Source organism: Vipera ursinii (assembly GCF_947247035.1).
Source record: "Vipera ursinii genome assembly, chromosome: 9".
Taxonomy (NCBI): Eukaryota; Metazoa; Chordata; class Lepidosauria; order Squamata; family Viperidae; genus Vipera; species Vipera ursinii.
The window spans coordinates 17543267-17569557 of NC_139523.1; the positions used below are offsets into that span (position 1 = coordinate 17543267).

Consider the following 26291-nt stretch of genomic DNA (forward strand, 5'->3'; position numbering starts at 1 on the left):
GGTGGGAAGGTAACAGCGCTCCGTGCGCCTTTGGCGTCTAGTCATGCCGGCCACATGACCATGGAGACGTCCTCGGACAAGTGCTGGCTCTTTGGCTTTGAAACGGAGATGAGCACCAGCCCCAAGAGTTGGAAATGACTAGCACTCATGTGCGGGGGAACCTTTACCTTTACCTAGAGTATATTATATATTATGATTTTCAGCTGATATTTTCCTTTTTAAAATTGTGTGTAGTCTTTCTTCTCCTCTGAACTGTAACTCTAGTTCTGTCCGCTGAATCAGAGGCTGTGTTGTCATGCAACACACTTAACCAGGTCAGCTACAAACCTTGCAGAGGCATTCTTTTCCTCCCTAGCTTGGGGCTAAATGAAAGCCTACTGCACAGTTTTAAATATGGAGAGTTCAAGGGCAATTGTAGACAGAACTGCGTTTTTTCTTTCTCATCAGCTTGCCTTCTGCTTCTGGTAAAGAATTATCCAGAGGAAACTAGCAGATGAAGTGTTTACCCCTCCTCCCAGAATAAAAATAAATAATAATCTAATGCACAGTTTTAAATAAATGTAATAACCTGAAGTTAGCTCCATTGTGCTCGGTAGGGCTTTTTTTTTTTAGTGTTTTTGACACTGCAGCTTGACTACCCCAAGTCTCTGTGGATGAGACAGCTGTTTAAGACTCAAGAGCAGAGTGGGGGAAAAAAGCTGACAATACAGTTCTTAAAACAGGGTAAAGATTCATTTGCTCTTCACTCTGGACAACGTGAACTTATAATAGATTCTAACCTTCTGCATTCCTTCTGGTTTACACCCTTCCCACTGCTCAGTGCGCTTGTCATTTCTGAAAGAAACAAAGGAATAATTTGAGAATCACAGGCCAATGCTCTCCAGAAGCCTGCAGTAGAAGTGTCTGTCAATTTATTCAGATTTAATCAGGTGCTTTTAATGAGAAAGACAGACAGACAGACAGACTCACTCTGGGAAGCGTATTTGCTTTGCAATCTTGGATGTACCTGATCTTATTATTAATAACAATTACATCAAAAATAAGAGCGGCGCAGAACGCCATTGTTCGGAGTGATTTCTGTGGGATAATTACAACACAGAGGCATTTCCCCCACTCAGAAAGTGTTTTTTATACAACAAACTCAGCTAGGTTACTTAAAGACTCAGCAGCTTCATTCACAGGAGACTGAGATTGGTGTTAACTTTGAGGATCTCTCTGTGTCTTTCTCTGTATCTCATGTATCAAGTGAAATCCAGTTAATTGGTTCTTCTATATATTGCACATATCTTGAAAAGTATCTTCTGTGAACACAGAAGATGCTAACCGCTTTCGTGTCCACCATTTGCTCGGTCAACTGTTTGCAGGATTGTAACATCTGGCACTCCTGGTTTCTTAACTTCCAGAGCATCAGCAAGTGGGAATGGCATATTGTGGCTTGCTTGTACCCCTGATTCTCGGCTTTATCCTGGATGTGAACAAAGGTGAGAACATTCAGCAAAAAGAACCCAGCAGAAGGATGGGATGCTATTCTATGTTTTGGTCCCAACAAGAGACATATAGGAAGCATCAGTGCTTTTTTTGTAAAAGAAAAAGGTGCCGGAACTCACACATGTCATACAACCCACCATGCCTACCCTACAAGGTTCCATCCAAAAAAGGTTCCGGAACTCCATTCTGAGTGTTCTATGAGAAAAAAAAGCCCTGGGAAGCATTTATTCCCCCTTATATATAAATGTACAGCTGTGACAAATACATGCAGTTAGTTTATTCTGTGATATTTTCACAGGTGGTTTGCTTCACCTTCTTCCTAGGGCTAAGAGAGGGGGACTGGCCCAAGGTCACCCAGTTGGCCTTGTGCCTAATGTGGAACTAGAACTCACAGTGTCCCACTTAATCTAGTCCTGTGGTGGCAAATCTATGGCATGCGTGCCACTGGTGGCATGCAGAGCCCTCTCTGTGGGCACGCGTGCCATCACCCCAGTCCTAGGCCTTCAGCTGGGTTTTATAAAATCTTTTTGCTTTAGGCCCCTGCGGCCGTGTGCAAAAAAAAAAAAGGTTCAATCAATCAATCAATTTCAACTTCTCACGGAAAAAAAAATCTTGCAAAGTTGAAATTGATTGATTGAACTTTTTAGTCCCACCCAGTCTTCCGTTACTACCGCAGCCACGCCCACCCAGTGGGCCACGCCCACCCAGTGGGCCACGCCCACCTGGCACCCGACGATACATAAGTGGGTTTTGGGTTGCAGTTTGGGCACTCGGTCTCCAAAAGTTTCGCCACCACTGATCTAGTCCATTTCCTTTAATCATAACATCAAACTGGCTATCACTGTGAGTCCCTATGGCAGATAATATTATTTCAAATGATAAGCAAAGGAGCAAAATGTAAATCTGCATTGGGCAAGTGTGTCTGCCTGTCTGCGATTTTTTTTTAATCTTTCTCCCGCAGATCAGATAGTAGCAGGTAGAAGTGTGAGATAGTTGTCAGACCAAAGGGATAATTTTTGACTGTAGGTTTTCCCCTGTCTTCCAATTTTCTCCTTCTTTCTCTCTAAGCAGACTGTCAGCTTTTCCAAATTAGACATTCTTACGCAGTTTGTGTAGAGCTTGGAACAGAACTGGCTGACTTTGAATGAGCAGCCGATTCATCCACGTTTTGGGCCTTGGTAGGTTTCCAAGCAGAGATGCTTCAGCAGGATTTCCATCTGGAGCCAGAGAACGTCACCATTTTCGAAGGGGAGACAGCTCTGCTGGAGTGTGAGGTGGAGAACCCCTCTGGCATTGTGCAATGGGTGAAGGACGGGCTTTTACTGGGCCCCAACTGGAGCATCCCTCCGTTCCCCCGTTACAGCATGATGGGTGAGGCTAGCAAAGGTGAGATCTTTGGAGAAATACAAACTGGTTTCAAAGAAAAGTTCCAGCTAAGCTGGAAAGGTTTTGGTGCTGGAGACTGGACACCCAGACTGGGACAGTGTTGAGTTTTTAGGCTAAACCAGATTGGAATCACAATCAGATGCTCTACTTGTACTTTATTATATATCTACATTGAGAGGATCTTGAAAGTTGGAAACTACAAATCTCCCCGGCCACCCGCCACTCCTTCCCCCCAATCTCCTTTACCACTAGGAAGGGTTCTTTTGTTTATTTTTATTTTTTGTATTTCTAAAATTATTAGTTCATATAAAATACAAAACTATAAAAGAAAAGGAAGGGAAAGTGAAAAGGGAAGAGAAAAGTGCAGGGCAAAGGGAATAAAGAAAGAAAAGGCGATGACTTCCAACTTCTTTTTGTGCAGTAGAATAAGGTAATAGTATCAAACCTCAACTTGTTACTTTTATGTAATAATATATACTAGCCATTTCTATAACAACAAACCTATCTAATTGGCAAAATCCAAATTAAAGTTTCATTTTCTTTCCCCCTCAAGCACAAAGTCCAAAAGTGATTTCCAAGCGGAAACAAAGTTAATTGTGTCCTTGTGTCAGAGCAGTCAATTTGGTCATTTCTGCTGACTCCATCAACTTTTGCAGCCATTCATCCTTTGTGGAAATTGAAGTGTCCTTCCATTTTTTGTGCCTAAAGCAATTACCACTAGGGAGAGTTCTTTCTGTGTCTCTTTTATTTTTATTTTTTATTTAACATGCGTCGAGCAAAAATTACAAATCTGAGCAAGTAAAATAACAAAATTAAAATGTGACAGGGGTGATAGGTGCATTTGCACCTGTGCATGTTCCCTTAAGGATCTCTTAAATATGGAGTCAAGTCCAGAGAAGTTAAGTCAGAATTAAAACTGAAAGTTAATGGCTGAGACAACTGAATCAGGTATTCCAGACTTTGACAACTCTGTTACAATTGAATTTAGAGCGGCTTACATTAAGTTTTAAGTGGCTGTTCGCATGCGTTGCATTACGATTAAAGGTTAAAAAAAAGTCATTTATAGGTAAAGCATTACTATGTACAATAGTGCTATTGCCCCACCCAATATTCAATTGTGGGCTGTGCTGTCCCTTATCTGACCATTACTTTAGCAGTCAGTCTCCCAATATCTTCCCTACGTGCCATCCATCACCAACAGAGCCTGTTCTCAGCTACATTGATGACCTTTTATGATTTGAGGGGGGGGGGGGCTGTTGTAACTTTTTATATTTTGTGTTTTGTGTTTCCTTTTTCTAAAAGTTCACTTTAGTATACATTTTTATTTATTTTAAACTTGTGAACCTTTGAGCATGGGTCATATGGGATACACTTGACAGATTTTTACTTGACTAGTGTGCACAACCCTAATCCTGGAGGCCATTTGCGACCTATCGAAAGCTTTGCTGCGCTCCTCAGAGTCCTCTTAATCATTGCTTAATTGGGCCACCAACTACGGCAGCAGTTATGAGTAACTAAGTTCTGGGGGGGGGGCAGCCCAATGCAATTAATCAAGGCAACCTAAAAAAGAGCCCTATTCTGACATTGTGCTTACGGGCCACACGAAAGTTCTTCTCTCTCTAAGCAACATGCAAACCATTTGGGGATCCTCCGATTATACTAGACAAGAATGATAACGCCATTCAGAAGTGCTGTTCTCAAGTCATACTAGGTTGGCTTTGATCGAGCAGTCAGAGCCATCTTCCTGACTTTCTTGACTTTCCCTGCAGAGAGCCCTGGCTTGAAGGTTTTTGTACCGCAATCTTTGCCCAGTCACACATTACTTTGGTGAAAAGAACTTCATAGAAGACAGATGGGGGAGCGAGAAAAGGTTGGGAAGACTTTCCTAATCTTTACTCAGAAGTTATGAACTCTGGAAAATAATTGGTCGATTTGCTTTCGAGCTGAGAAAATGAGTCCCAGTAATGCAATCCATTATTTTACAGACATGGCTAATGTTCTTAGGCCCCATACCTCCCATTTTAGATATGTTTTAACACATTTACTTCATAGTAAGATGAGGTAGAAGGATGATGCCCTGCTGTGATTGGAAAGGAACCTGCCCCAAACCTGAGTGGGCAGAATTATGCTATGGTATAACCAGGGCTTTTTTTGTAAAAGAAAAAGGTGCCGGAACTCACACATGTCATACAACCCACCTTGCCTACCCTACAAGGTTCCATCCAAAAAAGGTGCAGGAACTCCGTTCTGAGCGTTCTATGAGAAAAAAAGCCCTGGGTATAACTCATGAGTATAACTAATATGAATTAAAGGCACCTACCTTTTTGCTTGCATCCTCTTGCTTTAGGGATATATAACCTGCAAGTAATAAACAGCCAATTGGAAGATGATGCCTTGTATGAATGCCAGGTTGGACCCACAGAGAAAAGCACTGGCATAATTTCCCGTAGAGTGCAACTGTCAGTGCTTGGTAAGTATAGCTGGAGTCACACTGCATTAGAAAGATCTCTAGAATTCAACTCTTGATTATACGAATCAGTGTTAATTTGAGAGATAAAGAGAAAGCACAATAATTTCTACTCAGAACGATGTGCTTAACCAGATCAGTTACAAATCTAGTGGAGTGCATTGCACTACCGTGTTTCTCCGAAAATAAGACCGGGTCTTATTTTTTTTTTGCCTCCAAAAGAGGCACCAGGTCTTATTTTCAGGGGATGTCTTACCTCCTACACCGACAGCCCCGCCCAGCAGGTCAACTCCTTCTGGGGCCAAAGGAGCAGCTTCATTCTGCAGCTGAATTTCACCGTCAGGCCTTTCCAGAAGGCCTCTGCAGTCGAGTACTGAGCTATGGATTCAATCCATAGCTCAGTTCTCAACTGCAGAGGTCTTCAGGAAAGGACTGTGACTGAGAAATGCAGACTTGGCTGTAGAAGATGTTGCAGAGGAAGAGCTGGGCCAGTGAGGAGAGGCCTGGCTGCAAGGTAAGTGGATGCTTGATTTTTAAGTGTGTGCCTCACCCCAAAACTAGGGCTTATTTTGGGGGGTAGGCCTTACTTTTGGGGTAACATGATACATACTATGCTTGGTTCATTTTAACTTAGATTAGTTTTTTTGTGTTGTGCAAGACATTTGGTTAATTTATGGATCATTCAATGTCATGAGAAGCCAAGATATTGGTTAATTCAATGAGTGGATATGTCTGTCCAGCAATCAGAGGGCAATCAGACGGCATCTAAGGAGCTTTGATGTCCTTGCTCTCCTATTTCAATTAGCATTACAGTGTCCTCTTCCAGGATTCAACAGAAATCAGTTCAGTACAATGGACAGTTCAATATATCACCTTCTCCTTCTCAATCTCCTCCAGAAAATATTCAAATCTTCTGCATCATTAATTGGAAGGATATTTTTAGATGAGTAAAGGATGTTAAGCTGAGAAGCCCTACTCAGAATGAGCAATCAATAGTCTGCAGGCAAACTTTTCTTTTTTAATTGCCCAGAGTCCAGTAGGATGACATCACACACCCGTTTTGGGTAGGAGACAAATAAAGTAGACGTGAAGTTTCTGATGGGCTTCACACACGTATCCACATTACGCTCACCTACTCTTTAGGTGGAACAATTCCAAACGTTAGCTCATTGTTGTGCCTTTGCTGCCAAAAGGAGTGATTTAAAATGTGCAACTGCAACTGCCAAAAGATTGCGTGTCTCTGCTTTAATATAATCTAACCTAACCTAATTTAACCTTTATTCACTCTTCTGTGTTTCTACATGAATGTGATTTTGTAGGAATGCCCACAGAAATTGGGCAGAAAACCTTTTTTTCCCCCCCAATCTAATCCTGCTAGAAATTCACAAGATACGCTAGAAAAGTTCAAGTTTCAAAGATACCATACAGGGAGACTACAGCTTGCAACTGTTCATTTAGAAACTGTTCAAAGTTACAATGCCCCTGGGGAAAAAAATGACTTATGAGCTGTGTTTGCACTTATAACAGGCGTACCATCCCCATGGTCATGTGATCAAATTTTAAGTGCCTGTATTTATGACAGATACAGCATCCCAGGGTTAGGGTTAAATTCACCGTTCCTAACCTTCCTGGCCAGTTACCAACAAGCAAAGTCAACTGGGAGAAGCCAGATTTGCGTACTGACTGCATGATTTACTTAACAAGCGCAGCGATTCATTTAACAACTGTGGCAAAAAGGTGGCGCAATTGGGTATGACTTACTGAACTGCCACCTTACTTAGCAATGGAAATTCCCGTCCCATTTATGATCAAAAGTCAAGGACTACCTGTACCACAAAAAATAAAATAAAAACGAAAACAGAATTTTTAAATAATCCTTCACTTTGCTTCTTTTCCTTGCAGTTCCCCCCAAAAGGCCACTCTTTGTAGAGTACGAGGCTAACAGCATGGTGACTTGGATTGCTGGCACCGAATACACCCTGCACTGCCAAGTGAAGGATGCTCGACCACCAGCTAAGATCACTTTTTGCAAAGGTGAGCCCATAGCTTGAGCATCCCAGCGACCATTTCTCTTCCCTCGCCTTGCTTTTTTTTTAATTCATGTCAGCAGCTATATAAATTCTTTCATAGCCAGTAGGAATTGCAGATCTTGCAGAAGTTACCAAGCATCAGTAAATTTTTCATGGGCTTTTTGTGCAAAACACAAGGGAACCTGCTGTGTCGGTGTGGGGTGAGAAGTTCAAGACAGATACAGCAATTCATAGTTACTTGGCAGAAATTGCTACTGGGGAAAGTCATGCTGCAAGCCGTCATTTGTGGATTCAAAGCCTGAGGTAACACTTTGCCACCAATGAACAAACTGGAGATCTAATTCCACTGAATGTTGACAAGGGATCCTCTTAATGTTTTCCTTAGACATCGCTGTATCTTGTACACATTAGCAGAACACAAGCAGAAGATGCTTCATTCTGAGAAGCCAGGAGCTAAACAGCCCCTGGAAACGACTTTGCAAAACGATGCAACCCCTTGCTTCTAACAGAAATTGGGTTGATTCTCTGACTTCCTCTTTCATCAGTTCCAGTTGATGGATGCTAGAATAGAATAGAATAGAATAGAACAGAACAGAACAGAACAGAACAGAATAGAATAGAATAGAATAGAATAGAATAGAAAATGGAATGGAGTAGAGTAGAGTAGAGTAGAGTAGAGTAGAGTAGAGTAGAGTAGAGTAGAGTAGAGTAGAGTAGAGTAGAGTAGAATAGAATAGAATAGAATAGAATAGAATAAGCTGGAAGGGGCCTTGGAGATCTTCTAGTCCAGCCCCCTGCTCATGCAGGAGACCCTATACCATTCCAGACAGGTGGCTGTCCAGTCTCCTTTAAAATCTCCAGTGATGAAGTGCCCACAACCTCTGAAGAAGGCAAGCTGTTCCACTGGTTAATTGTCCTCACTGTTAGGATGTTTCTCATTAATTCCAAGTTGCTTCTCTCCTTGATTAGTTTCCATTAATTGTTTCTTGTCTTGCCTTCTGGTGCTTTGGAGAATAAGTTGACTCCCTCTTCTTTGTGGCAGCCCCTCAAATACTGGAATACTGCTATCATGTCACCCCTAGTTCTTCTTTTCTCTAGACTAGCCAAACCCAAATCCAGCAGCCATTCTTCATATATTTTAGTCTCCAGGCCTTTGATTATCTTAATTGCTCTTCTCTGAACTTTTTCCAAAGCCTCAACATCTTTTTTGTAGTGCGATGACCAAAATTGGTTGCAGTATTCCAGGTGTGGTCTCACTAAGGTTTTATAGAGTAGTACTAATACTTCGCGTGATCTTGATTCTATGCCTCTGTTTATACAACCCAGGACTGTATTAGCTTTTTTGGCTGCTGCCAGCAGGACCAGGCCAGCTACTGGAAGCATTGAAAGAAACCTCTGACTGTTCCAATAATTTGGAGCTGCCTGTTGAGGCTCTGAGACAACATAAATTATCTTATTGAGGCAAATGCATTGCCTTTGTGCCCCTATGGAGAGACTTGCATTGCCTTTACCATGGAAAATGCTGCACCAAGATGAATCAAAGCTGTCTTGTACAGGCCAAATAAACAGAGGCAAAGAAGGATTGCAAGGCACAAGACATCTCACAAAGCCACAGAGGCAATTTACCCATGGCTGTCTTTCCAATTTTAGCTAACTCCATCTACAAATATTTCCACCCTCTTCTCTTTCACTCATATTCTCTGGCTCACTTCATCTAATATGTGGATTATATTAAAATGAGGTTGGATTACTTGTGGCTCAACATCTTCAGAGAAATAATTGAACACTAGATGAAGTAAAACCCAGTGTATCACTAGATGTGTTAATTATGAAGATACAGTTTAGATATTTTGGACATCAAATGAGTCATTGGGGAAGACTCTGATCTTGGAAAAATCAAAGGCAATTGATAAAAGAGACTAATAGAAAAACAAGGTATTTCTGATGACGCAAGCAGGTGCTTACAAGGACTCAAAGAAACAATAGCTAATTCTGGAGAAATTATGTCCATCAGGTCACAAAAAGTTGGAAGTGACTGGGTGATTATACAACAAAGTGTTGTGGGAACTCAATCATTGTCTTCGTTATAGTAACATTGAACATCATGTGAAGCCAAAACATTTAATTGGGCATTGCACATTACATGAATGTAACAATTCTGTTTTCTAAGTTTGATATTTAATATGATACTTGGTTTCTCTATCCTTATTTAAAACTGACAACAGATGTTTCTATGTAGAATGTTCAAACCTTCTTTTTGAATTCCTTCTTTACAGATGAAATGACCAATCAGGAAATGGCCTGAATGACCATCATATCAGCTTCCTAAGAATTATAGGAGTTACTCTAGAACAGGGGTCTTCAAACTTGGCCCTTTTATGACTTGTGGACTTCAACTCCCAGAATTCCTGAGCCAGCATGGGGCTGAGGAATTCTGGAAGTTGAAGTCCACAAGTCATAAAAGGGCCAAGTTTGAAGACCTCTGCTCTAAAAAATCTGGACGGCACCAGGCTAACAGAAGCTGTAGTCACACTTCTGTAGCCATTAATGTATGTAATCTGGAGTCTTATTATCTATTTTCCTTTTTTTAATACAGCTGACAAAGAACTGGCAGATGTGACATCTACTATCCAACCTGGCTCTGCAGCCAAACTCTTCAGCACTGAGGCCATGCTGAGGTAACAGGGTCCCAAGGAGATTACGGTTCTTAGTTTTCCTAACCTGATTGGTGATATTTCAGGTTTTTAAGAGCCAGAAGACATAAACCTGTACCGCATGCTTGCTGTGACAGGTCTTCATCAAGGCAATGCCTGATCCCCAATTGACGTTTTTGCAAAATGGAAATAAGATGTTTAAAGGAAAGGGTTGTCTGAAAAGTCCTAGTCAGAACACACCAGTTCAGATCTACTCTTGCCATACTAATGTTGAAAGGCTCCCTCGTGAGAAGTTGTAGAGTTGCAAAGTTGTAGGATTGTAAAGGAAAGCAAAGGAGATAAAAGATGAGGCCATTGGTGGTTTAGCTCATTTCAACTCAGTCCAGGTAGTGAGAAACCTGGGAAGAAGCATTACAAATCATTCAAAATGTTTCTGCTTTAATTTACCCACTATAAAGGAGGCCGGGAAATTCCAAAACCAGTTACCAAGATTCTGTATTTGCCTCTAATCTAACACTAAAGACCCTTTACTGAAATCTCTGTAGGTTCTTGATCTTTCCCAGCTTCATGGGCTTGACACCCCACAACTATTTTTTTTATGTTTTCTTCCAGGTTCACCCCTCAGAGTTCAGACAACAAGGAACTGCTGACCTGCAGAGCTGCTAACATAGTGACTTTAATACCAGTCACTGTCAGCTTCACGATGAACATCCTGTGTAAGTTGTTTGGAATGCTTTGTCAGGCATTTTCCCAGGATTAAGGAAGTGTCATCAAAATAACGGCACAAGTGCTCAAGGCAACTCTTATTACAGTGTTAATAAAAAAACACAAAAGGAAGTGGGCTGGGGAGAGAAAAAGGAGGAGGAGGAGGAGGAGGAGGAGGAGGAGGAGGAGGAGGAGGAGGAGGATGGAAGGAGGAGACGGAAAGGAGAGAAATCACCCAGAGTGTATGTAATGAAGAAAGGGATGGGAACCAGGAATGCCATCTAAGGAAACTCAATGGATAAGATCAACCAAGGGCATCACTGAGATAATGAATGGGTTTTTGAGACCTCTCTTAAAACAAGCCGGCTGGGGAATTCTGGGAGTTGAAGTTCACATGTCTTAAATTTGCCAAGGTTGGGGAAACACTGTTCTAATGGATGAAAGGTTCCTCATCCTTGGAATACAGACGAAGTTACAAGGCGCTGCACACATCAGGGCAAGAGGCTAAGAACTTCCACAAGTTTAGCGCAAACTCCCCGTGTCTAAACTGTTTGCAGCAGTGGCTCTTTTTTTCCCCCCCTTTTTTGATAGTCCCACCTCAGCTGCCTGTAATCAAGGGCTACACTGGAGCTGTTGTAAAAAACAAGGAACTGAAACTGTCTTGCATTTCTCCAAGTGGGAATCCTCTTGCTACGTTGCAGTGGCTGAAGGTGAGCAGAAGCAGTTTAATGAAGTATTTAAGTTTGGGATTAATGGGGTGCTATGTGAATAAAACCCTCAGCTTAGAATTCTGGACTGGAACCCAGTAAAGTGGGGGCAGGGAATAATAAGGACAGACATGCCTCCCCCCCCTTGTTGCAAGAATTTTGCTTTGTTGTGTTCACATCAAAATTCGAATATTTTAATTTAACCGGTGCAATTAAATTTATCTAATGTAGTTAAATTCCTTAGTGTGTGGCTAGATTTGCATAAAATACTTAACCTGGCTGTTGAGTTAACCAGTATGGTTATTGTCTTGCAGCAATGGCATTCAGAGCTAGGATGAATCACCTACCTATATAACTAGTCTACAAATGGTTTAAATTGTTGCCCATTGTTTTCATAAGGCTTCTTTTGTAATGCCTCCAATTTACAGGGGTTTTTTTGACTCGAGGACTGAGTGCGTAAAATGTGTTTAACGTGTTTCATTGCCTTTGCAAGTCCATTTTGTGTATTTGCATGTTGAATCCTACTAAGTTCATACTGTACATTTCTCTGGGTTCTCCCATTGTGCCAAACACTATCCAATAATAAAACTAATCTTAGCCTATTGTGAGAATGCAGCTGCGGCTAAGTCTTTAATTGATTCACTTAAATATGTCTTACAAACCTAGTTATTTGGGGCACATTTCCTCTGTTGGGAAATTCACCCAAGGGGGGATAATTCAGAAGGAGGGGCGTATGCAGCTTGCTTTAGTTTAGTTGTTGAATGCCAGTATGGATAGTCCTTCACTCCTAACTGGCTGCTTAGTGAATGTTCATTTATGCCCCACCCCCAAAAAGGGATTTATGATCCAGATTTGAAGTTTCTGACATCCAGCCCACCCCCCACTCCAGCAGTCAGGGCACCTAATTTGGGCACTCCACAGCTGACCTGCCTTTATGGCTGTTTTCAGTGTCCTGTGATCCCGTGACTGCAACTGATGATATTTCTTCTGGAAACTGACATTTTTCTTGGGGGGAAAAAATGTCCCATAGTGAACAAGGGTTCAACTTATGACCAGGGTGGTTGCGGCATTCAGTTAAAGACTGCTGCAAAAAGGGCTGTAAAATCGGTACGGTCCCATGATGATCTGCAATGACTTATGGCTGAAATTGCAGGATCAGTTACAGTAGTACGTAAGTTGATGACAACCTGTAATGCTTCTAAAAGAGAAAGAGGCGAGCATCTTTTAGTGGAGAGAAAACATCCTTGTAGAGGAAGGACAAGCAAGGTACTGATGGCTTTGAATGGACATTGTGGACGGTGTTTGATGTAGCTAAGATCCAGCCTGTGCCAGGAAACCATTGCTTCCAACGCCTGCTGATCCCTCCTTTGCTTCATCACTGTCTTGCTACTTCATCTGCCTTTTCTCTGCACATAGACAGAGTTACAAGGGAGGGGAAGGAATAATGGCTTTCACTTTCCTTGCCTTCTCCTTCTGTAGAGTGTTGCATTTACATATCATTAAAGAAAGAGGGAATGCTACTTTGCTTAACATTTCCATGTGTAAATGTACAGAGATAAATGAATGTAAATAGAAGTCAACATATCTCCCTGTCATGGGGAAAAAACAAACAAACCCCACTGACTATCTCAGTTTGCTGACCATGTATAAGCTACATTGGTAGCTTGGACTGGATAGCTCTTCAAACAGAGGATGCTTTCATACTATTAATGGGCCCTTGCAAAGTAGGACCGACAAATCCTAATGTGTTATTTCTAGGCTCTTTGATTGGCCCGCCCCTGTCCTTGAGGCTTCAGATTCCTTGTTGGGCATCTGAGCTGATGGTCTTTTGCCTTTCAGAATGATGAAGTCATCTCTAGGAATTGGGAGACAAATGATGCCAACCAATTATCCCAAAGTTCCCTGAGCCTGAAAATCGCACCAGATGACAACATGGCTGTAGTGAGCTGTCAGGCCCTGAACCAAGTTTTATCTTTGCCTTTGCAGTCCAGCATTGTTCTGAAAGTGACCTGTGAGTGTAAACCAGTTTCTTTAGCAATGCAGTTCCTTCTTCTCCCTATGCCTGTATCTAAGGCTTCTTCCCCAATTTATAACTGATGTCTGCTTTTCTTCTTCAATGTTTTGTTTCTGCATAGATCTGGTGGTTCCTCGACGCATTAGGCAGTCTTATAACTGTGGTTGTTCAAACAAGGAGATAGATATACTCTAAAGATGTGCCCCAGCAGTCATTTTAAAAGCAACAGCTTTGCTCTTTTTGTAGGGGAGAAAGATATACTTGGCATTGTGAAAAGGTCCATCCTGTGATGTGGGAGAGAGTTGGGGTGTCAACATCCAGCTCAAGAATCCAAATAAAACTCCAGGTTCAATCCGTTTCCGAAAATCTGATTGCTTATTGAATACATGGCATGGTAATGTCGAAGCAAAACTAACTCTGAGGTTCCCAGACACCAGTTCATAGAATTAAACAATAATTTCTCCAGCCAAACTCCCACTCTCTCACGTAGTCCATGTAAACAATTTCACTTTGTTCTGGGAACCATCTGCTCCCTCGCCACACCTTCTGCAGTGTTCTTGGAAAGGTTTCAGGCTCTTCATCTTCAGCGGAATTGTAGAGGTTTCATTTCTCCATCTAACCCATTCTAAAGCAACACCTCTCCCCCCCCCTTATTCTAATGGCAAGTTGAAACCAAGAGACACGCAGCTGCCCAAGTTTCATTCTTAACATGGGGTTTCTCTCTCATAACAACCGATTGTTTTCTTCTTTCTCTCCTTCCCATATTTCTGAATGGTAGTTCCTCCAGAGCAGGTGAAAATCATAGGCTCCAGCAGCACTGAAGAAAACCAAGAGATCTTCCTGACCTGTTCCACTTCCACAAGCAATCCCCCTGTGATGCTACGTTGGTGGCTGGGATGGAGGGAGCTCAATGCTACTGAAACTGCCATTTCAGAGGTAGGTAATATCAAAAGTCTGAAGGTCCATGAGGCAGGTGGAGTGATTCCCTTGGTAGATCTGACTCACCTGGAGGCCAATTTTTTTTCTAGAAAACTTGGGATGGTTCAAGGACAGTGTTGGCTGGAAATGAGGCCCTCAAACAGCAGAATGGCTACATAGATACCTTTTTCTCCTTCTTGGCAAATAATAATCACTGAGTAAACTTTGCCTTCCTCTTGCAGGCAGAGTTTGGAGGAATGGTCACTCAGTCCAATCTGACATACATAGCATACCGAGAGGACAATGATCTGCCCCTGATCTGTGAGGCCTTCAACGAAGCCATCATGTACACCAAGAGTGCTTCTGTTACTCTCAGAGTAACATGTAAGGATGAGGGTGGGAATATACAAGAACCAGCAGGGTTATGTTGTGTTTTAAGCCTCCCTTTGTCCTGCTAATTGTTTTTTCTTCCTATTTTTTTTACTCCAGACCCACCTCAGAACATCTGGCTTAATGTGCCTCCACCGGAGACATATTTTCGAGCTGGCACTGAAATCAAACTCATTTGTTTTGCCAGTGGTGGGAACCCTTTGCCTCATCTTGAGTGGCACAAGGTACAAAAACACTTTAACCTCCTCCTCTCCTTGGTGGTCCATGAGACCACTGTAAGGGTCCTCAGTGAAGATACCCCAATTCCTTTCCCTCTATCTTAACCTCTTGGTATCTGCGCTAAGGATTCCTTGCATATATAAGGCCCTCTCTATAATTTCAGACAAGCTACCACGTCTTGCTAGATTTTGGCATTCTTACTTAAAACCTTCCAAGATTTCAACTCAGGATAGCAGAATCTCATGCAGTTAGTTTGATTTACAAGATTCTAGTCTTTCAGTCTGGTTATAGAACATGTCAAATGCATACTTTGGCTCAGCTCTGTCTCCAAAATACATCCATATAAGCTAAACCAGGGGTCCCCAACCCCCAGTCTGTGGACCAGTACCGGGCTGTGGCATGCCAGCAACAGGTCCGCACAAACAAGCAAACCCCCATCCACAGGATGCAGGCAGCACACAAAACCACACACTCTCTGTTCCATGGAAAAACCTCTCTCCATGGAACCAGTCCCTGGTGCCCAAAAGGTTGGGGACCTCTGAGCTATATCATCCCCACTGCCAAAAGAACCTACTTCTCTTTCCTGGAAAAAAAAACCCACTACCTTTGCCTGGTGTGGTCCTCTCTGATTTTCCGGTTGCATACAACTCAGCCACTGCTTTTGGTAAGCCATGGTTTATAGTTTATGCCAGTGTTTTTCAGACTTGGCAACTTTAAGATACCGCATGTGGACTTCAACTCCCAGAATTCCCCAGCCAGCATTCTGGAGTTGACATCCACACATCAAAGTTGCCAAGTTTGAAAAAGCACCAGTTTAGACCAATGAGCAATGAGCTTCTCCGGCTCATTTAACAAGTCATGCTTGAAGCAAACCAAGGCTTAAAGTGATGTTTGTGTGCTGTTCCATTCCAGAGTTGATTGGGTAATCCATCTCCTGTAAAGTACTCCAGATCAGACCTAGAATGACAATTATTGACCCACTTTTTACATTTCAGGTCAGCTCTAATCAGTCTAAGGCAAAGCAGAGTGCCCGATTTGAAAAAGGGCCAGGAGTGAAAGTTGCAGATTTTCCTTTGCCTGGAGCTTATTTCCTATTATCACCTCCACCTGCAGGCATTTTTCTTTGAGACAGACTTAGATAAAAAAAATCTAGCAGAAGAAAATACAGGTAGTCCTCAACTTACAATCACAATTGGAACTGGAACTTTGTTAAGTGACTCATTTTATGATCTTTTTTATCATGGTCATTAAGCGAATCCAGATTCCTCCATTGACTTTTCTTGTCGGAAGCTCCCTGGGAAAGTCATAAATGTTGTTCACATGACATTGGAATACTGCAACTGTTTTTTTTTAAATAAATATTTTATTAATTTTCTATTTTTACAAAAAAGGGCTTAACAGACAACGTGTTAAATGGGTCCATTACTAATTCCATGGCACATATAAGCTTCTTCAGACTAAATCCAATATGATACAATCCAATACCTCCTCTCTTCTGGTAATAAAAATAGAGGAAGAATTATTTGATGATCCAAATCCACTGACTTGGAAAGTTAGTTGGAAAAGGAAGAAAGCTAGAGTAAGACTGAAAAAAACAAAAAAAACTTTGACCTATTAGAGGGGATATTATATTAAATTAGATGTTTGAATATGGTTGAGAATAGATCGCTAGAAATAGAAATATTATTTTGATTAGATAAGATTGGTAATCAGAATATCATATTTTGGCATGAAAAGGGAAATAAGAAAATGCTAAGAAGTTTGAATAAGGGAAGCTTTTGGTCGCCCAAATATAACTTGTTTGGAAACGAAAAAATGATTGGGTTATTTTGAATATGGATGGGAAACTAAAAATGAAAAAAAAGAAGCAAAAATAGGATACCGACTGACTTAATGGATATTGAGTGCAAAATGCAATTAAGATACGTTTTGGTTAGAAAAGATATTTTAAACTGACATCATGGATACTATTAGAAAACTGTAATGAATACTGATATTCAACTGTATCTCTTAATAACAATAAAAGTTGTATTTGCTTAATGGGGGAATGCTGCAACTGTTGTAAATGCATACCAATTGCCAGTTTGATCATGTGACCATGGTGACGCTGTATTGGTCATAAGTCTGAGGTGCAGTTGTAAGTGACCTTTTTTCAGCATCATTTTGAACAGTTGCTAAAGAGCCATAGTTATGGACTACCTGTAAACTACAGGCAGAGGAAGGGTTCTGTAACTATCGGGTCAGCCCTTCTCAACCTTCCACAATCTAAGCTTTATCCATCATTTACGCCTGGCTTGATTTAGCATCAGGGTTAAAGGTGCAGCCCACCGGTCTACTTTCTCTGGAGGTAATGCTTGCATTAGCATCGACAAACGAATTCAGTTTTCCTAAAACAAGCTTATTTTCATATTTTGCAGGTAACGTGCACGCTTGCTGGAGGAATTCGAGTACAGCTGCAGCAATCTCATCAGACTGGCCTTTCAAAGCATTGCTCGGGCAAGCAAGTGTGTGAAAAATCCAGGGTTACACATAGCCAGGGCTGGAGACGAAATATGGCTTTGAAGGAGACCCCTGTATTCTGATTGGTTGTCTGGTAGTAGAGGGGGGGGGAAGGGGAGACAATGTCAGTGCTCCTCCTTGTTAAGAAACCCCCTTTGATTGTTTCTTGTGACACCCCTCCCCCCATACATTTAATTTCTTTTGTTGCCTCCAATCATGCCAAATTTGAATTTGAGCGCAGCTTTCTCAGACTATCGACGGCCTTCCAGTTCTGTTACTGAGAGTCTCATATTTCCACTGTCCAAAACAATTTTGGTTATGCACAGTAACTTCAATAAATGTATTCTGAACCAGAGCTCTTAAATACTCAGCTCCTGGGAAATGATGTGACGTGGTACAGGATACATTGAGGAATCTCCCTCTCATCCTTGTCCAGGCAGTAGAGTTTTTCCTTCTTCCTTCCCCCCCCCCCAAGTTGGTTTATTCGATCTGAGCCTACCTGAGAGTCAGGTTAAGAGTGTCTTAACTGTTACCTTTCCACTCTGCTTACTGTAAAATGCATTGCACCTTTCCACTCTGCTTACTATAATATGCCTTGTTTCCACAGGATATCAAGTTAGTAAGGGAAGGAACATCTTTAGCCTCATCCGGGAATATTATTTCCAAGGAGTTGGTCTTCACTACTACTCCCAGTGACAACATGGCAACCTACCGTTGCAATGCCATGAGTCCTGCCAGGACTCCTGCACTCACTGCATATACCAGTTTGCTGGTCCAGTGTAAGTTAAAACTCAGCATACAGTGTGCGCATGCACAAACACACACACACACACACACTTACAGAAAGGGAAGTGATGAGAGAGTGAGTGGAGGGATGGAGAGAGAGAGAGAGAAAGAAAGAAAGAAAGAAAGAAAGAAAGAAAGAAAGAAAGAAAAAGAAAGAAAGAAAGAAAGAAAGAAAGAAAGAAAGAAAGAAAGAAAGAAAAAGATGGATGGACAGATAGGTACGGAATTCTTAGTGCTCTTTGAGATTGGCTGTTTGCCGTAACATCATCAGTGTGAGGGTATGTAGGGTTTGCTGGCTGGGGAATTCTGGGAGTTGAAGTCCATACATCTTTTAAAGTAGCCAAGGTTGAAATACCCTGCACTAGACAAAATTGTAGTTTGTAGTTCAATGTGTCAAGAAAACACATCAGCAGATGCAGATCCATGGTGAGTTCAGAAGAAGTGGGCTGCTGTGCACTGAAAACTAGCATGTTATGGAGAAAACTAGACGAGGGAATCGTTCTTCCTCCGTGCTATCTAACAATAAAGGAGAATATTTGTAGCCCAGGGTTGAAATGAGCTACGCTAGCACTGATGATGTTACCTAGTTTGGGTAACGAAACATTTGCAAGAAAACAACCAAGCTCAGAGAACACCAAGGACACCTCCATGCAATTTTTCACATACAAAATATCAATCAATTGAAATAAGGTAAGCAAGCAGTATATTGCATTTTCTCCCCAAGAGTTGTGCGGTCTGCTGTAAGTGGAAAAATAGGAGCTGAATGTGAAACTGATGAGTAAGGAGTGACAATGAGAATTTGAAATACTCTTTCTTTCCATAGTCCCGCCTCTGCATGCAACCATTATAGTGACAGTTGAAAAGGTGAGACGTGGCCAATCGGTGACGCTAACCTGCAAATCGGGCAGCAGCAACCCTCCTGCTCATCTCACTTGGCTCAAAGATGGAAAAAGGTGTGTAACTCTTCCAGTGACCGCCTTCTTCAAGGTTCACGGAGGGTTGTCTGATTTTCTTTGCAGGTTTTGCCTCTTTCTGCCAAGACTGCCTTAAATAACAATAACACTTAGACTCATATACTGCTTCACAGTGCTTTATAGCCCTCTCTAAGAAGTTTACAGAGTCAGCCTATTGCCCCCAACGATCTGGGTCCTCATTTTACTGACCTCGGAAGGATGGAAGGCTGAGTCAACCTTGAGCCGGTGAGAATCAAACTCCTGGCAGTGGGCAGAGTTGGAATCAAACTCCTGGCAGTTGTATCTTGACTTTCTTGACCATACCCTGTGGACACCCTTGGTTGCATCAAATCAAAAATCTGTCCTCTCGTATTAAGCTTGGTTTTAGAGGGAAAGCTTTTGCCTCCTCTCCAGATTAAGATTTGAGGACCCCTCTCAGATATGCCAGATGCTGGCTGCATACTGTGGACCCAATTTGGGTCACGTATCTTCCCACAATGTCATCAGAACAACAAATCCAAGAAGGAGAATTAGATCGTCTTTGCTGCAAATAATTGATACGGAAACATTCTTCAGCTGTCACTTTCTATTTCCACCATTGTTCCTCAGTCCTGACCCATCAGGCTTCTGACTTCCCCAGGCTTAGGCTGTAATGTCAACATAAGAGCTGGGCAGCTGAATCAGTCCCAAACTTCATCTGCTTTCTGCTTCTGACAGCAGCGTGATACAGGCCTGTCAGAAAACTTGCAAGTGAGGCTATAAAGGCATCAGGTCTTGTCTCTTGCTTATCCCCTGCAGCTGAGCTATGTCAGTAGATTGTCTCTGAATAGAGAGGTTCATCTTTTGACTCTGTCAGAAACTTTTAAGTTTGGCTGCGATAATCTTCGTGCGTTCTCACCTTCAGGCTGGATGGCCTTAATTTAGGGCAAAGGAATGCAGAATATGGAGGTTTCTCCACTTCAGAAAGGGTGACTCTGGTGGTGTCATCTGCAGATCATGGGAAAAGGGTGGAATGCTATGCCTACAGCTCCGTTCTCTCGGAAGGTGTGAATACCTTCTACCAGCTTACGGTCCTATGTAAGTATGGAAACGTCCCTTCACTACTGTTTATTTGTTGTTGGAAGTTCAGCTCTGAAAACAAAGCTTTTTGTTCAGTTGATTTGTTCAGCTGGAACAGAATGCAGCAGTGCAGGCAGTAATGTGCGGTCCCAGAACAGCACATGTTACACCTCTGCTCTCCTGCATCTGTTGCCAGTTTGTTTCTGGGTCCAATCCAAAGTGCTGGTTTTAACCTTTAAAGCTCTCTGGGGCATGGAAGCGGGCTATCTGAGGGCACATCTCCAGGCTTACATCAGCCCACTCCATTAGATCTGGCAGACAAAGCACGCTGCATGCTAGGGACTTAAGGAAGAGTCTTCTCTGCCATAGTGCCTGCCTTATGCAACATTCTTCCCCTCCGAGATTAGGTTAGCTCCATCCCTTTTGACATTTAAGCATCCATGGGTTGGCTTCCAAAAGGCTGCCTTCATTTCTTTCCTACAGTTCCTCCAGAGTTCTCCCCTGAGCAGACCCACCTAGTGAAAGCTGTGGAGCATGGGTCTTCCCAGTTGCCTCTTTTGGTTTCTGCCAGTCCTCCTGAGATTACCTATCGCTGGAGCTTCCTTGGAGAGATGATCTTAACAGGTGGGTCTCACTCCTTGGGATGAATTCCAAAGAACTTGGGTAAGGTCAGAGTCGATGTACCTGCTGCACTTTATAAAATAATTTACTCTCCCATTTCCTATAGCTCTTTGCTTTTTAAAAACGTGCATGCTAATTGCCAAGCTGCGTTTAACGTCCTATCTACTTGGGCTTTCTGGGAGACCATGGAGGGAGAAGGAGACATTGGGAACAGGAACAAATGAGAAGAATAAGCTTTTAGTTCTGTTTATGACAACCTTGATTTAGTTCCAGCGGGGACTCCAGATGAAAGGTTTGTCTCAAACATTTTGAAAGGATTGGAAGGAAAAGAAAAAGAATCAGGTGTAAGGGTGGAGACATTAAAAAAGAGCTAGTGGACCTTGAGACAGTCAAGATTAGTGGTGGAGAGGAAGAAGGAAAGAGATCTGCAGAGATAAATCAAGATGTGAAGGTAGAATATGCAGGAGGAACTAAGATAATAGAGTAGGACTGCCTTTGGGACACAACTCAAAAAAAAACCAGGCTGGGCTAGGGGAAACAACCAGACAGGATAGGGAAAAATCCAAATTTGATTTAATATAATTTGTATGTTACACTAATTTGATGCAAGTGTACTGTTCTTGTATTTAACATTAGCTCTTTCTGGTAGCCAACATTTGGAGACCTGATGGGGTCTTGAGGTGTCAATTTAGTGTATCTTTGCCATAAAGCACTGTAAACGTATTCAATGACAGGTTTCTTACTCTTAGATTTTCTTTGTCTTGTCCCTCCCTGTGTCAAAGTTCTTCATATTTACTGAAACTAAACAATGGAGACTAGGTAGGGGAATCCCTCCTTTGTGTGAGAGATCAGAATACAGCTGGAAGAGACCTTAGGGGTCTTCTAGTCTAGCCCCCTGCTCAGGTAGGAGACCCCATATCATTTCAGAGAGGTGAGTGGCAAGTCTTTTCTTAAAAACCTCCAATGATGAAGCACCTACAACCTCTGTAGGCCAGCTGTTCCACTGGTTATTTGTTCTCACTGTTAGGAAGTTTCTCCTTAACTGCAGGGTGGAATTAAGAATTAGGATGGGAGCAAACCTGATGCAGAAGGAACATTTGAACATTGAATCCCTGATCACGGTTGGCTTGACCCATGAAATCCCTCCCCCCTCTTCGCCTTGGTGCTCCAAGTGCTTGTTTCTTTGTGGAGCTTGACTTGTGATGGATTGTCTCTGTCGTAGAGGGTTCCCCCCGGTACCACTTGCGGGATGGTGGATCTCTGGAGATCTGGAATGTGACTCGAGCTGATGCCGGCCAATACAGGATCCACTGTGAGAATGCAGAAGGACAAAATGAAACAACCATCACTCTAGACGTGCACTGTAAGTTAACAGATTTGGAGGAACATATGCCCTGACATCACTCATCTATATAGACTCAACAAAGAAAGGTTTGGTTTAATCCATCCTTTCCCAAGCTGGTTTCATCCAGATGTGTCGGGCCAACTTACATCAGGCCAGCCGTGGCTAGTGGCCATGGATTATGGGAATTTTGCCCCAATGTTTCTTGACGGACTCAGATTGAAGAAGGATGGCATTCTTTTTGCATGTCCTACTCAATTTTATTTTTTATAGTTTCTTCAAAACTGCTCTATGTAACCAATTGGCTTGTATTTTTGTGTTATGAGGATTCTTGCACTGGGGCAGGAGTTTGGACTAGAAGTTATCCTTGTTCCTTCCAACTCTAGCAAGCCATGATTTAGCAACATCCCATTTTGAGGCCAATGCTAGCTCACCCTCTTTCTCCCTACAGATTTCTCAGGCAGAGGTTTGATATGTGTGACTTTGCTAAGTGAACACAACTAAACGTGCTTACTTTATCTGCATAATACATTAAGCATTATAGGCACACAGACACCTCCAGCCAAAGTTAAAATTAATGGAGAGCTTAGCAGGTTGTAGAAATGCAGCTGTCAAATCGTTAACACAGCTCGAATAGACAACTGTGTGAACCGAGATATGCTTTTTTCTACAAACAGATGCACCATCCATCCGCAGCATTGCAGATCCAACGTACGTGGACCTGGGGGACACGGCTGAAATTGTGTGCCAGGCTGATGCCAACCCCATACCAAATTTCCAGTGGAGGTGGTTGGTAAGGTTATAAGTCAGGAGAAAGCAGGGCAAGACGTGGCATTGATTTTGTATGCTAACTCTATAGTGGAGCCAGCAGGAGAATTTTTCTTACTCCAATTAAACGGGTGTGATGTGGCCATACCAAGTGAGATGACCTTTTTCCCCCAACCTCCTTTACAACTTGATGGCTGATAATGGTTCTGTAATGGCCACTGACAACTAAAAAATCACTTCCTTTAAAGGTGTTTGTAATGCAGCTCCTAACAATCAGCCCTATTGCATGGACTGGGTAAGCCGGACATAAAAAAAGCATAAGAATGAGTTTTGCGTTTAACTGGCTGGCAGGAATCTTGCATTACTCCCAGATTATGAGGCTGGTTTACAGGAGCGGGTGCTTCTTTAGAGACTGACATTATGTGGTTTGCTCCACTTTACTCAATGTAAAAAAGTAAAGGTAAAGGTTCCCCTGCACTTGCGTGCTAGTCGTTTCCAACTCTAGGGGCCGGTGCTCATCTCCGTTTCAAAGCCGAAGAGCCAGCGCTTGTCCGAGGACGTCTCCGTGGTCATGTGGCCAGCACGACTAGATGCCAAAGGCGCAGAGAACGCTGTTACCTTCCCACCATAGTGGTCCCTATTTTTCTACTTGCATTTTTATGTGCTTTCGAACTGCTAGGTTGGCAGAAGCTGGGACGAATAACAGGCGCTCGCTCTGTTACACGGCACTTGGGATTCGACCCGCCAAACTGCCGACCTTCTGATTGACAAGCTCAGCGTCCTAACCCACTGAGCCACTGTGTCCCTTTTACTTTACTCAATACATAACAGTAAATAAGGGCTGGGGAATTTCTGTTTTTGTCAGCCCAAGAGGTTCTTCGGATAATCTTCCAGGGCCCTGTGCCAGTGGTAAGTGGTGCCAAGGACAGGCATATTGCAAGACGAAAGCCACACATATACAGGCAAATGTGAGACATGTTCCTCTCAGAAGCCAGTGGGCTGGATCAAAGGATGTGAAGGGAGGAATTTGCGAGAAAGATTTCTTAATTCAACCTGGAATTAAGGAGAAACTTCCTAACAGTGAGGACCATTAACCAGTGGAAAAGCTTGCCTCCAGAAATCATGGGCGCTCCATCCCTGGAGGCTTTTAAGAAGAGACTGGACAGTCACTTGTCTGAGATGGTATAGGTTCTCCGGCACTGAAAAATGTATCTTATGACCAGTCCTCACACTTATGATGGTCACAGCATCCCCATGGTTACTTGATCAAAATTTGACACTTGTCAACCAGCATGTATTGATGATGGGTTGCAGCATCCCAGGGTCGTGTGATCACCATAGGGGATCTTCCCAATTGGCTTCCGATAAGAAAAGTCAAGAGGGGAAGTCGGATTCCCTTAACTGCTGCAATGAGTTGCTTAACAACCATGGTGAAAAAAATCATAACATTGGGTGTGTCTCGCTTAATAACCACCTCGCTTAGCAATGGACATTCTGGTCCCAATTGTGGTCTTAAGTCAAGGACTGTCTGTACATTAGCATGTTCTTTGAAACAGGCCATCACTTTAAGTCTCACCTGCTTTACTGCTTTCGACATAATGCCTTATGTGAATGCAGCTCCTAGTACAGGGGTCTTCAAACTTGGCCCTTTAATGACTTGTGGACTTCAACTCCCAGAATTCCTCAGCCAGGCATGCTGGCTGAGGAATTCTGGGAGTTGAAGTCCAGAAGTCATAAAAGGGCCAGGTTTGAAGATCCCCGTACTATTATATGTTGCACTGGTGGTTAGGTATGCTGTGTGTTTGCGTTTGGTGGATTGTAGTAGGTATCCCTAAGGTGCTTTTTCCCTGAGGCAACTTTTCACAAAGCTTCTTGGATGAGAAGTGAAACATCTTTAGAAAAAAACAAGAAAGTCCAGTTGCCTCATGAAAAAAGCATTCTTTGGGATAACTATGACCGGAATGACTGAGAATCTCCAGAGACATTGTAGTAGGTAAATAATGCCTACACAAAGAGTCTCCAGCTGCTGGTTGTCTGGCTTAATACAATCTTCCTGTTATTCTGGCATCTTATGCAGGGTGATTTGGAGCGCAGCCTGGAAGATTTGGGCCTTGAACTATTGTCTGAAGGATTGGTGGGCGCCCTGCGGGTGCAGGGAGCCCAGCGAACACATGCTGGACTATATGAGTGTCAAGTAGATAATGGTATCTCCCCAGCAGCCAAGAGCAGTGCTCGTTTGATTGTGCGATGTAAGTATTACACTAGTCAACCTTTAATATGTCCTAGACTTAAAGACTCCTTTAAAATCCAATGTTTTACTTGTCATAATTGCCTGTCACCCACCCCTGGCGTGTTTCTCTGAGCCCCTTGATGTCATCCCTTTTTTTGCTTTGCTTTTCAGCCAGTTGCTTACAAATGCAACACAACTTTTAACCACACATGTCTCTTCCGCTCTAGACCCACCAGAAATCATCAAGGGCCCTGGGCAGAGGAAAGTGGCAGCTTCGGGTGATGGAAGAAGCCACGCTGTGCTTCAGTGCAGTGCTCAGGGTGTGCCCAGGGTGCTCTTCAGCTGGGCCAAGAATGGGGTCTCCCTCGATCTCCAAAGCCCCAGGTGAGATTCCCCATCAGGATGTGAAGTAGTAAAATAATAAAGATGTCCTTCAGTTGAGTTTGACTCTTAAGAACTTCATGGACATAACCCTACAGGTTGGTTATGACCACAGTTGGGACTAGGACAGTGATGGCGAACCTTTTAGAGACCGAGTGCCCAAAAACTGCCCTGTCCCCTGCTGGGCCACCCATTGCCTCCATGGCCTACCACAGATTAACCAGGCAGCCCTGCAGTGCCATGGCAGCCACACCCTCTGCCCGCGCCCCGCAGCATCATCTGTGCGTGACGGGGCATGAGGGCAGAGTCTTGTCCACACTGCCAGGCTGCCATATTTTTGGCTGCACTGCTCCATGTGGGCCATGCTCGGGGGCGACTCTCTGGGGGGCCTACTGGTGAGGAGGGGGCTATGAGGGGAGGCAGGGCTGGGGCGACGGTGCACGTGCCCACAGAGAGTGTCTGAGTGCCGCCTCTGACACACGTGCCAAAGGTTCACCACCACTGGACTACAGTTTCCATTGCTAAGCAATAGCAATAGCACTTAAACTTATATACCGCTTCACAGTGCTTTACAGCCCTCTCTAAGCAGTTTACAGTGTCAGCCTATTGACCTCAACAAACTGGGTCCTCATTTTACCGACCTTGGAAGGATGGGGTCAACCTTGAGCCGGTGA

General features: G+C 43.0%; 1 protein-coding gene across 1 annotated transcript in view; it reads left to right on the forward strand.

Annotated features, from left to right (window-relative positions):
* Positions 1-1420: 1420 nt before the first annotated feature.
* Positions 1421-26291, forward strand: part of NPHS1 (NPHS1 adhesion molecule, nephrin) — a gene marked incomplete at both ends in the record, with an annotated part of 35319 nt that continues 10448 nt past the window's right edge. The window contains 20 exons of the mRNA XM_083370112.1: positions 1421-1481; positions 2671-2874; positions 5222-5344; positions 7244-7375; positions 9968-10049; positions 10638-10741; positions 11322-11440; positions 13277-13448; positions 14230-14387; positions 14612-14753; positions 14859-14983; positions 17396-17482; positions 18085-18256; positions 19087-19216; positions 20121-20293; positions 20759-20899; positions 22119-22259; positions 22916-23031; positions 25084-25255; positions 25464-25620. Coding sequence (XP_083226238.1) covers positions 1421-1481; positions 2671-2874; positions 5222-5344; positions 7244-7375; positions 9968-10049; positions 10638-10741; positions 11322-11440; positions 13277-13448; positions 14230-14387; positions 14612-14753; positions 14859-14983; positions 17396-17482; positions 18085-18256; positions 19087-19216; positions 20121-20293; positions 20759-20899; positions 22119-22259; positions 22916-23031; positions 25084-25255; positions 25464-25620 — 2711 coding nt within the window. The remainder of the gene's footprint in view (positions 1482-2670; positions 2875-5221; positions 5345-7243; positions 7376-9967; positions 10050-10637; positions 10742-11321; positions 11441-13276; positions 13449-14229; positions 14388-14611; positions 14754-14858; positions 14984-17395; positions 17483-18084; positions 18257-19086; positions 19217-20120; positions 20294-20758; positions 20900-22118; positions 22260-22915; positions 23032-25083; positions 25256-25463; positions 25621-26291) is intronic.